The sequence below is a fragment of the Hyla sarda genome, chromosome 3, assembly GCF_029499605.1.
Source record: "Hyla sarda isolate aHylSar1 chromosome 3, aHylSar1.hap1, whole genome shotgun sequence".
NCBI lineage: Eukaryota > Metazoa > Chordata > Amphibia > Anura > Hylidae > Hyla > Hyla sarda.
Window position 1 is genome coordinate 203,587,115 of NC_079191.1, and position 14,386 is coordinate 203,601,500.

General features: G+C 41.7%; 1 protein-coding gene across 8 annotated transcripts in view; it reads left to right on the forward strand.

Moving 5' to 3' along the window:
* The window catches only part of LOC130362027 (CD109 antigen-like), a 193,585-nt gene that overhangs the window by 134,748 nt on the left and 44,451 nt on the right, over window positions 1-14,386 (forward strand). For all 8 annotated transcript variants that reach the window (XR_008891248.1, XM_056565874.1, XM_056565875.1 and 5 more), the window contains 3 exons: window positions 678-851; window positions 9,859-9,940; window positions 11,132-11,360. Coding sequence is in view for 7 of the 8 variants with exons in the window: in XM_056565874.1 (XP_056421849.1) it covers window positions 678-851; window positions 9,859-9,940; window positions 11,132-11,360 (485 nt within the window). In the remaining variant the exon portion in view is untranslated. The remainder of the gene's footprint in view (window positions 1-677; window positions 852-9,858; window positions 9,941-11,131; window positions 11,361-14,386) is intronic.

Here is a 14,386-nt window from a genome sequence, read left to right on the forward strand (position 1 = left end):
TTAATCTTATGGCATGCTTTTTGTACACCTGCCACTTCTGGACAGCTGTATTTTAATAGTTTTTTTTCCAGTATTTCTTTTCCCCCATTATATATTGTAATAAAAGTTATTTTGTGCCAACACCCTAATCTGATCACTTCAGCATATCATACTTGCTAGTTATGTCAGTTCACCCCATTGAATGACTCACCAGACTGTTTTGAAGCTTTTTTACATAGCTACAATAGACTTAGAAGTTCATTGCTTAGGGTCCACCTTTGTGTGCACTAGTGGATGTGCCTTAAGGGGGGTTTTCAACTTCTTAATATTGATGGTTCATCCTCAGTGGTTAGGGGGCAGTTTAATGTGTCAGTGGTAGATGGCTGGTAGCCATGGTTTGTCCCATTCCCTTTGCTACTTGTAGGAAACTGTGAAAACTTACGCAGGGAACTGCATTGTCATAAAAAAAGGGATGGATTATTGACCTAAGGGTCTTATGTTGTCTATACATATACTGTGTTATATTTAGGATAGGGTATTGTCAGAAAGGTTGTGTTCACATGTAGTGTTTTGGTCAGATATTGGTCAGTATTTTTTGCCAGGAGTGGGTCCAAAACACAAAAAAGGTAAAGGTATACCTATTATGTTAGAACATGTTATGGTGTTAAAAATCTAATTCTCTTCATTTTCATTTAAAGGTAATATTTTGGGACCAACCACTGCCAGCTTGGAATCATTAGTACAATTGCCGTATGGCTGTGGTGAACAGAACATGGTCAGATTTGCCCCAGTAGTCTTTATAATGGAATATCTAACTAAAACTGGACAACCACATGAACTTACTCCTAAATTGATTTCATACATGAAAGAAGGTAAGTTTCCTCTATCTTTTTGTCTCTAAGGACATGTGCTGATGAATGAGTTCATAACTCAATGTGCACGGATATTAGACAAGTGGGTATTTTCCAACTCCAAGCTGTATACATTTAAATGCTTATTGGATTTAAGCATATCAGGTGATGTGCATTTGTGAAATAAGGGATGATGAGGCCTAAGGAGAGGAACACCCTATATCAAGGTGTGCATAGTTATTAGGCAGCTGATAATTGACAATTAATCACAGAATCATCAAACATTTTGTTACAAATAGTCAATAGGGCAAGAAACATATTGGAAAAAAATAATCCAAGTTCAAGCTACCAGGAACCCATTGTCCTCCAGGGATGTCATAGTTCAGAACTGCAACTTACCTGGAGTGACCAGAAGAGCAAGGTGTTCAGTGTTCAGAGACACGGACAAGGTGAAGAGAGGCTAAGACCTGACCAACATTGAACAAAACATGAAAGTTGAAACCTCAAGACTGGGCCAAGACATATCTGAAGACAGATTTTTCAAAGGATTTATGACTTGATATGGACTGACTTTGACTCAGCCAGCAGTGAAGATGGTATTGTATGAAAGATGAGGTAGTTGGACCTTTTCGGGTTAAAGATAAACTCAAAATGAACTCCTAAACCAACTGCACACTTATAGTTGCCCAACAATTGAGCACACTCCTAAGCCCAAACCTTTTACTTTCTTAAATATTCAGGTTTATAGTTCTTAATATTTTGGATTGACATAGAGCACTGTAGTTGTTCAGTAATAAAATGAATCCAATAATTGTGCACAAGATGTATAGATAATTGTTTATCCATCAATATTAAATAATAAAACCAGTCATGCTTACTAAATATGTATGACTTCATGAAACATTGCATGTGCTAAATTCAATGGAGAAGCAACTACCAGACAGCTAGCAATAGATCAATAACCCTGTTGCCTGGCAAGTTAGTGTTATGATAGATATACTGGATTCATAGCTATTAATTTTATTTCTTCCATTGTATTACCTGTGCTAAAAAAGGTCAAACAGGATTCGGAGAGGTCACTAGGAGACCTAGACACAGGCACTGAAACCTCAACTGTTTAAAATTATTTACATCTTGTGTGACATGTCAAAAGTTTTTTTTTTGAAAAGACAGAGACACTTTAACATCATGGCAGAACAATAGTTTTTTCTAATATACTTCTTTAAAGAGTAGCTCCCACCACCTATATATATTTTTTCTCTCCCTACCTATTGCTAGTCTATCACTAACCCCCTCCCTGCCTTTGAATTTTTTTTTCCTACCTTCTAAAGTGTTATATTGCTGTCTCTAATCCTGCTCACTGAGGCTGAGCAGGAAGCTGACTTCCCCAGCAGGCGCGACGTCACTGATGCCGACTTCCGCCCTTACCTCATTTATGCTACGCTCCTGTGTTTTCCTAACAGAGTGCCTATAGCTGTTTCACAACTACAACTCTCAGCGTGCTCTGACAGCTATTGGCTGTGAGGTCATGCTGGGAGTTGTTGTTGTGAAACTAGAGGCAGAATCTTAGGGAAACACTCAGGGCGGTATATATAGTTTAGCATATAATTTGGCCACAGAATCATCTGAACAACCCCCTCCCCCCCCTCCTTGATAAATCCCATTTGGTAGATTTTATTCATTTCCCCAAGTGAAATACGTACTAGCATTACAGGACTGCCAAAGGATAACACACATGAATGACATAGGAATATTTAGAACAAATAGAAAATGTATGCAAAAAAAAAAAAACTACTGTACCGTTGCACTAATTTAGGAAGAGCTAAGTTATACATACACTCACAACATTATCTTTGTCGCTAGAGTACAGGCAATCTCCAATAATCATTCCTCCTCTCTGTGTAACATGTACAACATAAAACCAGGGAGGAAAGGGTTACAGAGCAGGGCTGCTAGGCTCACTCCCCAGACCAGTGAGTCAGCAGAGTGAGGGAGAAAACTGAGTCATGCACAGTGCAGGCAAGAGAGGGACACACCCCCTCCACAAGAGAGAATAAAAAAGACAGTGAGCAGTTTTCATATGCTATTTTTTACTGAGATTTGGGTGTTAGAGACATAAACATTACATGTACATGATCAGGATTAGCTCCCCTCTCTGATCTCAGTCCCATTGAAAACATGTGGTCACCTCTCAAAAAGAAAGTGGATAAACAAAATCACAGAAATTGTGATAAACTCAAAGATCTAATTAGGTAAGAATGGGTTGTCATCAGTCAGGATTTGGCCTAGAAGCTAATATCCACCATACCAGGAACTGAAGTCTTGAAAAAGAAGAGTTAAAGGGGTACTCAGCTGAAAACATCTTATTCCCTATCCAAAGGATAGGGGATAAGATGTTAGATTTCGGGGGTCCCACCTCTGGGGACCCCCGCGATCCCTGCTGCGGCACCCCTGTCATTTGGTGCACGGAGCAAACTCGCCCGATGACTGGCGATGCCAGCTGCCACACCCCCTTCAATCACGTCTATGGGAGGAGGGGTGATGGCTATGTACCCTGCAATCTAACATTTTATCCCATATCCTTTGGATAGAGGATAAGATGTTTGGAGCAGAGTACCCCTTTACCACAGTAAATATTAAGTCTTTTCATAAACTTGATGTATTTGTCAGTAATGTTAAAAAACATATAAAATGCTTTTAATTGCCCCATCTCCACTTATTCCAATCTTACAATCTCGTGAGTTTCCTCCCAGCACCTCTAAACCTCTAAAGGTCCGTTCTGTACAAATTATATAAAGTCCATGAATTCTTAGTGGGCAAATTAGTAATTACAAAGGCATAATTCATGATCCCCCCCCCCCCTGATTTTTTTCACACAATGTTTCTACTCTCTGCACGATTCCAATACACAACTTAAAAATTTGAGCTTATAGTCACTTAACCCCTTCCCGCAGAATGTCATATATAAACGCCGGGTTGTGCAGTGCGTTCGCGCATCCCGGCGTTTATAAATGACATGCAGTTAACCCGGCGATGCGCAGCATCGCACCGGTTAACTGGCAGAAGTCCCGCTGTTTCCAGCAGGGGACAACTTCTGCTTCACCCCCAGGACCATCAATTGATGGTCCTGGTCAGCGATCACTGTGATTGGTCCCTGTGGACCAATCACAGTGATCTGGGGTGAAAGTTCAGATCCCCCGCACTGCCCACCCCTGGAAGTCGGGCAGAACGGGGGACGAAGGCTGCAGGGGCTCGCGGGGACCTGCGGCACACGGGGGGAACACGTGGGGACCGGCGGACTTACCTGGAGCAGCGGCAGGACCGAGGAGCAGCGGCAGGACCGGCCACGTGGGCGAGCAGCGACGGGACCAGCAGGTAAGTATGTAGTCCTCAGAGGCAGCAGTGAAGATCTTCACTGCTGCTTCTAGGAGTCTGAAAACTACAACTCCCAGCATGCCTAGACAGCCTTTGGCTGTCTGGGCATGCTGGGAGTTGTAGTTTTGCAACATCTGGAGGGCCCCAGTTTGGAGACCATTGTATAATGGTCTCCAATCTGTGCTCTTCCAGCTGTTGCAAAACTACAACTCCCAGCATGCACTGACTGTCCAGGCATGCTGGGAGTTTTAGTTAAGCAACATCTGGCCCTTCAGATGTTGCCGAACTACAACTCCCAGCATGCCCTTCAGCTGTCTGGGCATGCTGGGAGTTGTAGTTTTGCAACAGCTGGAGACACACTGGTTGGGAAACATTGTTTCTAACTCAGTGTTTCCTAACCTGTGTGCCTCCAGCTGTTGCAAAACTATAACTCCCAGCATGCACTAAAAGACCATGCATGCTGGGAGTTGTAGTTTTGCAACATCTGGAGGGCCCCAGTTTGGAGACCATTGTATAATGGTCTCCAATCTGTGCTCTTCCAGCTGTTGCAAAACTACAACTCCCAGTATGCACTGACTGTCCAGGCATGCTGGGAGTTTTAGTTCAGGAACATCTGGCCCTTCAGATGTTGCCGAACTACAACTCCCAGCATGCCCTTCAGCTGTCTGGGCATGCTGGGAGTTGTAGTTTTGCAACAACTGGAGACACACTGGTTGGGAAACATTGTCTGTTTCTAACTCAGTGTTTCCTAACCTGTGTGCCTCCAGCTGTTGCAAAACTATGACTCCCAGCATGCACTAACAGACCATGCATGCTGGGAGTTGTGGTTTTGCAACAGCTGATGCAAGCCCCCCCCCCCCCCGCCCCGCCACCCCCGTGAATGTACAGGGTACATTCACACGGGGGCGAGGCTTTTACAGTGGGTTTCTCGCATCTTGAGATGCAGCAAATTTTGCGCTGGGAAACTCGCTGTAATCCCCCGCCCATGTGACTGTACCCTAAAAACACTACACTACACTAACACAAAAAAAAAATAAAAAGTTAAAAACACTACATATACACATACCCTTACACAGCCCCCCTCCCCCAATAAGAACGTCCGGTACACCACTGTTTCCAAAGCAGAGCCTCCAGCTGTTGAAAAACAACAACTCCCAGTATTGTCGGACAGCCGTTGACTGTCCAGGCATGCTGGGAGTTTTGCAACAGCTGGAGGCACCCTGTTTGGGAATCACTGGCGTAGAATACCCCTATGTCCACCCCTATGCAAATCCCTAATTTAGGCCTCAAATGCACATGGCGCTCTCACTTTGGAGCCCTGTCGTATTTCAGGGCAACAGTTTAGGGCGACATATGGGGTATCGCTGTACTCGGGAGAAATTGCGTTACAAGGTTTGGGGGGCTTTTTCTTCTTTAACCCTTCATGAAAAGGAAATGTTGGGGTCTACACCAAAATGTTAGTGTAAAATTTTTTTATTTTTTACACTAACATGCTGATGTTGCCGTATACTTCACATTTTCACAAGAGGTAAAAGGGAAAAAAGCCCCCCAAAATTTGTAACGCAATTTCTCCCGACTACAGAGATACCCCATATATGAGCGCAAAGTGCTCTGGGGGCGCACAACAAGGCCCAGAAGGGAGAGCGCACCATGTACATTTGAGGTGATTTGCACAGGGGTGGCTGATTGTTACAGCGGTTTTGACAAACGCAAAAAAAACAAAACCCCACATGTGACCCCATTTCGGAAACGACACCCCTCACGGAATGTAATGAGGGGTGCAGTGAGAATTTACCCCACACAGGTGTCTGACGGATCTTTGGAACAGTGGTCCATGAAAATGAAAACTTGTACAGCCCACTGTTCCAAAGATCTGTCAGACACCAGTGGGGGGCAAATGCTCACTGTACCCCTTGTTACATTCCTCAAGGGGTCTAGTTTCCAAAATGGTGTGCCATGTGTGTTTTTTTTTTTGCTGTTCTGGCACCTTAGGGGCTTCCTAAATGCGACATGCTCCCCGAGCAAAATTTGCTCTCAAAAAGCCAAATATGACTCCTTCTCTTCTGAGCATTGTAGTTCGCCCATAGTGCACTTCAGGTCAACTTATGGGGTACCTCCATACTCAGAAGAGATGGGGTTACAAATTTTGGGGGGTATTTTCTGCTATTAACCCTTGCAAAAAGGTGAAATTAGGGGGGAAACACACATTTTAGTGGAAATTTTTTTTTTTTTTTTTACATATGCAAAAGTCATGAAACACCTGTGGGGTAATAAGGCTCACTTTATTCCTTATTACATTCCTCAAGGGGTCTAGTTTCCAAAATGGTATGCCATGTGGGTATTTTTTGCTGTTCTGGCACCATAGGGGCTTCCTAAATGCGACATGCCCCCCGAGCAAAATTTGCTCTCAAAAAGCCAAATATGACTCCTTCTCTTCTGAGCATTGTAGTTCGCCCATAGTGCACTTCAGGTCAACTTATGGGGTACCTCCATACTCAGAAGAGAAGGGGTTACAAATATTGGGGGGTATTTCCTGCTATTAACCCTTGGAAAAATGTGAAATTTGGGGGGAAACACACATTTTAGTGAAAAAAATTTTTTTTTTTTACATATGCAAAAGTCGTGAAACACCTGTGGGGTATTAAGGCTCACTTTATTCCTTGTTACGTACCTCAAGGGGTCTAGTTTCCAAAATGGTATGCCATGTGAGGGTTTTTTGCTGTTCTGGCACCATAAGGGCTTCCTAAATGCAACATGCCCCCAAAAACCATTTCAGATAAACGTACTCTCCAAAATCCCCTTATCGCTCTTTCCCTTCTGAGCCCTCTACTGCGCCCGCAATATACATAGACATATGAGGTATGTGCTTACTCGAGAGAAATTGGGCTACAAATATAAGTATACATTTTCTCCTTTTACCCCTTGTAAAAATTTTAAAATTGGGTCTACAAGAACATGCGAGTGTAAAAAATGAAGATTGTGAATTTTCTCCTTCACTTTGCTTCTATTCCTGTGAAACACCTAAAGGGTTAAAATGATGACTGAATGTCATTTTGAATACTTTGGGGGGTGCAGTTTTTATAATGGGGTCTTTTGTGGGGTATTTCTAATAAGAAGACCCTTTAAATCCACTTCAAACCTGAACTGGTCCCTGAAAAATAGTGAGTTTGAAAATTTTGTGAAAAATTGGAAAATTGCTGCTGAACTTTGAAGCCCTCTGGTGTCTTCCAAAAGTAAAAACTCGTCACTTTTATGATGCAGACATAAAGTAGACATATTGTATATGTGAATAAAAAAATTTTTTATTTGTAATATACATTTTCCTTACAAGCAGAGAGCTTCAAAGTTAGAAAAATGCAAAATTTTCACATTTTTCATAAAATTTTTGGATTTTTCACAAGGAAAGGATGCAAGTTACTACAAAAATTTACCACCATGTAAAGTAGAATATGTCACGAAAAAACAATCTCGGAATCAGAATGATAACTAAAAGCATTCCAGAGTTATTAATGTTTAAAGTGACAGTGGTCAGATGTGCAAAAAACGCTCTGGTCCTTAAGGCCAAAATGGGCTTGGTCCTGAAGGGGTTAATTTCGCTCACTCCATCTGTGTGAATTCTGGGGCATTGGCCTCAGAAAAGCAATCCCACTGTCTTTAAGTTTATTTAATTTGTTCTATTGGCAGCTCACATTTATGTGACTTCATAATGGAAAAAGTTGGTATTGTTTGTTTTCTGAAATGCATATTCAGATTGTGTCTTATGTCTCTGTACCATGATGATTTTAATAAACTGTTTGAGACTAAAATGCTTGTAATTGCACTTCAGAATAACATGGAAACACCAAATGAAAAAAATCTAAAATCACAGAAGAAGCAAACTTTGTGAAAATCTAAATTTGTGTCAGTCTCAAAACTTTTGACCACGACTGTACATGTCAAAATGATACATTTGGCAGTGATTACTGAAAAGAAACTAAAAAGAGCTGTAGAGTAATAGGGAACAGACATTGCCAGATCCGTTTCTCTAGGAGAATGCTCGATGACACTTTTATATTGAGTATATTATATTACTATTTCCACAGGCATGTGTTCGCTCACTTTATTTGTTTGTTTGTTTATTTATTTATATATTTATTTATTTTGATGTTATGGTGCTCCTGGAGACATTTGGCACACTTGTGGACGTGCTCAGTGGTAGCCTCCCTAATATCTACTTTTTTTCACAAAAATATACTACCATCTCGTACATTTATTTTAACATTAACAATAAGACTCCTCATTGAATCTAGTTTTTCACTATAGTTACCAAATTGGCCACTGAATTCATATAGCATCCAAATGGAGGTTGCCTACTCTTTCTCTTACAGTGGTTAAGGAATCGATCAACTTATCGATTCCTTATTAATATAAGATGACTGTTGTTGGAACATGCTGCTCCTCCCATCCTTCATCAAGTCATTACTCTTTTGCTAAAGATCAATTGAAAATGCCTTTATATTACACTACACAGATAAGGGCATATTATTTGAGAATTCTTGTAAAATGTTCATTAGGGTAGAATGCTGCAAATTGTCCTACCTATTGAAGTCAGTGGGAAATCATCTGCAACAAATACACAGCAAAATATGGCACGTGGGACCCTGCCCTTAAAGGGAATTTTTCTCTTTTTCATTCAAAGAGGTGCACCTTTCTCTTAGCTGATGGCTGTTTGCAAACTTATAAAATCATGTTTTTGATATAAGTCGTAGAGACAAGGCTGAGCTGTATAAGTCGTAGAGACAAGGCTGAGTTGTATAGAGGAGCTGAGCATCACCTCTACAGCTTTCTTGTGTTTATAAGAAAAACATAATTTCAAAGAGTACCTATCACCAAATAAACTTAGCAGATACTTTTCCAGTCACTTGCTTTTAAAATTATCAACATGAATATGTTTAAAATGTAATATAAAAAACGGCCACTAGGTGGCTCTGTTCTGTTCCCTGCCACAATTTATACAGTGAGTTTGGTCTTCTCCCAGCCTGGCAGGAGTCCAAACTCAGGAAGTGTTTCTCTGCACTGAGCTTGATTGACAGCTACACAAAAAGTGAAAGCTTCACATATTCTCACAGAAAGCTGCACAGACTAAAAGCTGCAGGAAAGCCTCACTGATAGCAACACAGACTGAAACATGCACAGAGCCTGAGGTCTTCTATTTATCACAGCACTGCAACCATGTAAGGGCGGAAGTGGTTCCCCAGCAGGCTTCATTGATGTCATGTCTGCTGTGAAATACCCACTGTCTCCTGCTGGGAAATTGCACCATGTGGGCAAGAAGAACAATATGATACACAGCTTTTTAAAGCTCTGAAATTCTTTTAAAGGGCTGGTTGGTTGTTAGGAGTAGTTAGGGAACATAGCCTGAGTTAGTTTAGAACAGTTTATTTGGTGACAAGTACTCTTTAAAACTTAGCAAATAACCATCAGCTAAGAGACAAACATAATTTCTTTTATCTTCCTATCAGCTATCTGCCCCTGTCTGCAGCTCTGAGTATTATATTTAGCTGACAAATTCCGTTCAAGCATCTCACTTTCAGTAAAAAGCTAAATATTCCTTATAAAATAATTTCTTTACATTTTCATGTTGAATAATTAAAACACTTTCTTTGCTTCTTAGGTTACCAGAGAGAACTGGCCTATCAAAGAAAAGATGGGTCTTTCAGTGCCTTTGGAAATGATGATCTTGTAGGAAGTACCTGGTACATTATGAATATCTAATACTTTATTATAATCAGAAATGTAATTCTTCTGTACAGTATTATGTTTAATTCCTCAACGTTTTCTGCTTCAAAGTACAATTTACATCTATGTACTTAAAGAGGTTGTCCAGCAAAAGAAACAACCTTTGGATGGTGTAAAAAAGTATAATAGAGCAACATACTAATACTAGTAACAGATATCACCATATGAGCTGTAGCTGTGACATCATGTCACATTCAGAGCTCTGTCTCTGCACCCCCCTACCCTCCTGTCTGCTCAGGAAGAGACCATTAAAGGGGAGGGGGGCTTATATCACTGCTCATTATATTTAAAGGTAGGAGGAAGCCTTTTTCAGTCTCAGTAGTTTCCTTCAGAATGAGCTCACTTCTGTCTTATCTGAGAAAGGCCTCATGTTACCTTAATATCTAATGAGAAGTAATATGAGTTCCCTTCTTCACATCAATGGTCTAGTCCAGTCATCTTGACAACAGCCCTGCACCTTGTAGGGCTAGCCCTCTTGAGTGACATGGCAAGCCAGCCAATCAGTTGCAGCACTGGAAAGCACATGTCCCAGAGGTGGGATATTTAAAGTCAGCTGCTGCTTTGCTGCCTCGCTCGTGATAATAGGTTCTTACCCTTTCACCAGTGTTTTCCTGTATCCTGTGCCTTCTGTTATTTCTGACCTCCTTAGACTTGACTGTCTGCCTGCACCTTGACCATTCTTCTCTTCTGCTGTTTTTAGACTATGCCGCTGTATAGGCATGACCCATTGCTTTGTTTTCCTGACATAGTCCCTGCCTTATGATTTATGTACTACGTTACTATCTAGCTCTGACCTATTGCTTATCCTGACCTTGCCTTTGTCTTTTTATTCTGTACCTTATTGCCCATTTTTTGCTGACCTGGATAGTCTGACTATTCTGACTGCACGTAGTCCAGTGTAGGGACTGTTGCCCAGTAGGAGGGGCACCATTTAGGGGGAATCATCCAAAAAGGTAATGAGAGGGGTTTGAGAAACCGTCAGTCTGCACTACTCTCTACCCTGGACGTGACACAAGCCATGTAATTTTCAGAACTCATGTTCAGCTACACATTCTCTACCATTTATTTTATTAACCAATCTACTAATGAATAGGTTATACCTGTTTTACACCTATTTATCTTTCTTGTTTTTCTCTTTTTTTTCTTAGGTTGTCTGCCTTTGTCCTGCGTTGTTTTTTAAAAGCCCGACAGTTTATATTAGTTGACCCTGTGGTCCTTCATGAAACCCTTACATGGCTTTTGGTCCATCAGAAGAAAAGTGGGGCATTTTGGGAACCTGGGAGAATAATAAAAACTCAACTTCAAGGAGGCGACTATAGTCCAGTTACACTGACTGCTTATATAATGTCAGCTCTTATTGAATATCCTGGACTCTTGGTGAGTTTATTACAAAAATTGTCATTCCAAAATACTGTTAGTTTCATTAAAAAAAGTATTACAGGGTTCTGCAACATTCTATGATATATGATGTATATATATATATGTGTTAAGGCTAATTTATTAGCCTGTATTTGTGGGAGGGGCGGGGAGTCCCTATAAGTACCCGCGGCAGTCCCTGCACTTGACGCCGCGGGTTCGTCACGTGACAGGGGATCAGCTGACACGCGAATCAGCTGATGCACAGCAGTTCCGGGCTCAGCGTAATGGTAAGCGGCCGGGGCCGGCCGTGGTGGCGGCGTCCGCCGCAGCCCTCTCTCCGGAGGTAAGCCGGAGTATGTAGGGCACCCTCGGTCAGCCCCGGCCCTGGTTTTAGCACGGCGTTCCACGTGCTTCATGGCTCGTGGGTGCGCCCCGTTGGCAGCTGATAGCGCATGTAATCAGCATCGGGAGCCATCGTGGGTGCTCGCATTTAGGTATTTAGAAGGGGATGTCTTATGGCAAGACCTCGCTCCCCCCACGAGCCCTGCATATCTGGATCAAGTTAAAAGCAGAACGCCCCATTTCTTCAGGGAGAGGTGTGTGTGTCATGTCGGGGGTCATTGCATTTCCAGTCCCAAACCCCCCCTTCTCTTTCCTAAACCCAGGCTATATGTGTGGCAATATAAAACTGTATGTGGCCACCAGTATTGCACGTCTTAGTATATGAGGCTGTTCATTTCGCTCCTCCCTTCTTGCCATGGTTCATGCTAGTAAAAAAATAAATAAATAAAAAATAAATAAATAAATAAAAAGGTGGCAGTTGTTGTCAGTATAGTCCAAATCATATGGATTCAGATGATTCCGCCTGTTTCCTTGTCATCAAGACTGTGTTACTGAGCCGGTTTCAAGCCACAACAGCATTTGTATTGTTGCTTTGTCAATCTACTTTGTTATTTAGTCCATCTACAGTGCATATAAGTTGGTCTGTGCATGTTTGTATAATTTGTTCATCCCAATAACTTATCCTACGCATACGATCATATAGTTGTTCCGTGCACATGCCCTCGTAGCTGCTGTACACACGATTGTAGCATTCATACTATACACACGTTTGCAGGATTTATGCTGTACACACGCTTGTAGGGTTTATACTGTTCACTCGCTTGTAGGATTTGTACTGTACTCACGCTTGTAGTGGTTATACTGTACACTCGCTTGTAGTGGTTATACTGTACACTCGCTTGTAGTGGTTATACTGTACACTCGCTTGTAGTGGTTATACTGTACACTCGCTTGTAGTGGTTATACTGTACGCACGTTTGTAGTGGTTATACTGTTCACTCGCTTGTAGTGGTTGTACTGTACACTCGCATGTAGAGGTTATACTGTACACTCGCTTGTAGTACTGTACACACACTTGTAGGATTCATGCTGTACACACGCTTGTAGGATTCATGCTGTACACTCGCTTGTAGCGTTTATACGGCACACCTGCTTGTAGGATTTATACTGTACACATGCTTGTAGTGGTTATGCTGTACACACGCTTGTAGGATTCATGCTGTACACACGCTGGTAGGATTCATGCTGTACATTCGCTTGTAGCGTTTATACGGCACACCTGCTTGTAGGATTTATACTGTACACATGCTTGTAGTGGTTATGCTGTACACACGCTGGTAGGATTCATGCTGTACATTCGCTTGTAGCGTTTATACGGCACACCTGCTTGTAGGATTTATATTGTACACACGCTTGTAGTGGTTATACTGTACACTCGCTTGTAGGATTCATGCTGTACACACGCTGGTAGGATTCTTGCTGGACACTTGCTTGTAGCATTTATACGGCACACCTGCTTGTAGGATTTATACAGTACACACGCTTGTAGTGGTTATGCTGTACACACGCTTGTAGTGGTTATGCTGTACACTCGCTTGTAGTGGTTATACTGTACGCACGTTTGTAGTGGTTATACTGTTCACTCGCTTGTAGTGGTTGTACTGTACACTCGCATGTAGAGGTTATACTGTACACTCTCTTGTAGTACTGTACACACACTTGTAGGATTCATGCTGTACACACGCTGGTAGGATTCATGCTGTACATTCGCTTGTAGCGTTTATACGGCACACCTGCTTGTTGGATTTATACTGTACACACGCTTGTAGTGGTTTTACAGTGTACTCGCTTGTAGGATTTTTATATTGTACACATGCTTGTAGTGGTTATACTGTACACTCGCTTGTCGGATTTTATTGTACACACGCTTGTAGGATTCATGTTGTACACATGATTGTAGTGTTTATACTGCACACTTGCTTGTAGCATTTATACTATACACGTTTGTAGGATTTATATTGTTCATACGCTTGTAGCATTTATGCTGTACTCATGCTGGTATTTATGCTGTACACACACCTGTAGGATTTATATTATACATACGCTTGTAGGATCCATACTGTACACACACTTGTAGGATTTATGCTGTACACACACCTGTAGGATTTATGCTGTACACACACTGGTAGCATTTATGCTGTACACACGCTTGTTGGATATATATGCCGTACACACGCTTGTTGGATTTTGTTGGACTTGAATACTGTACACTCACTCGCAGCATTTATACAGTACACAAGCTTGGACAAGCTTGTAGGATTTATATTGTACACACGCTTGTAGGATTTTTATTGTACACACTATAGTTGGATTTATACTGTACACTCGCTTGTAGGTTTCATGCGGTACATACGCTTATAGCATTCATACAGTACACGCATTCATAGGTTTTATACTGTTTACACGCTTGTAGGATTCATACTACACATGCGCTTGTAGGATTTATGCTGTACACGCTCTCGTAGGAATTATACTGTGCACATGTTCATAGATTTATATGGTTCTCGCACTCGTAGGATTCATACTGTACATGCACTCGTAAGAATTGTGCTGCACACCCGCTCGTAGGATTATACCGTGCATGCTCGTAGGGTTGTTTTATATATGGGCTCACGGGAATCATGCTGTGCATGTGCTCGTGA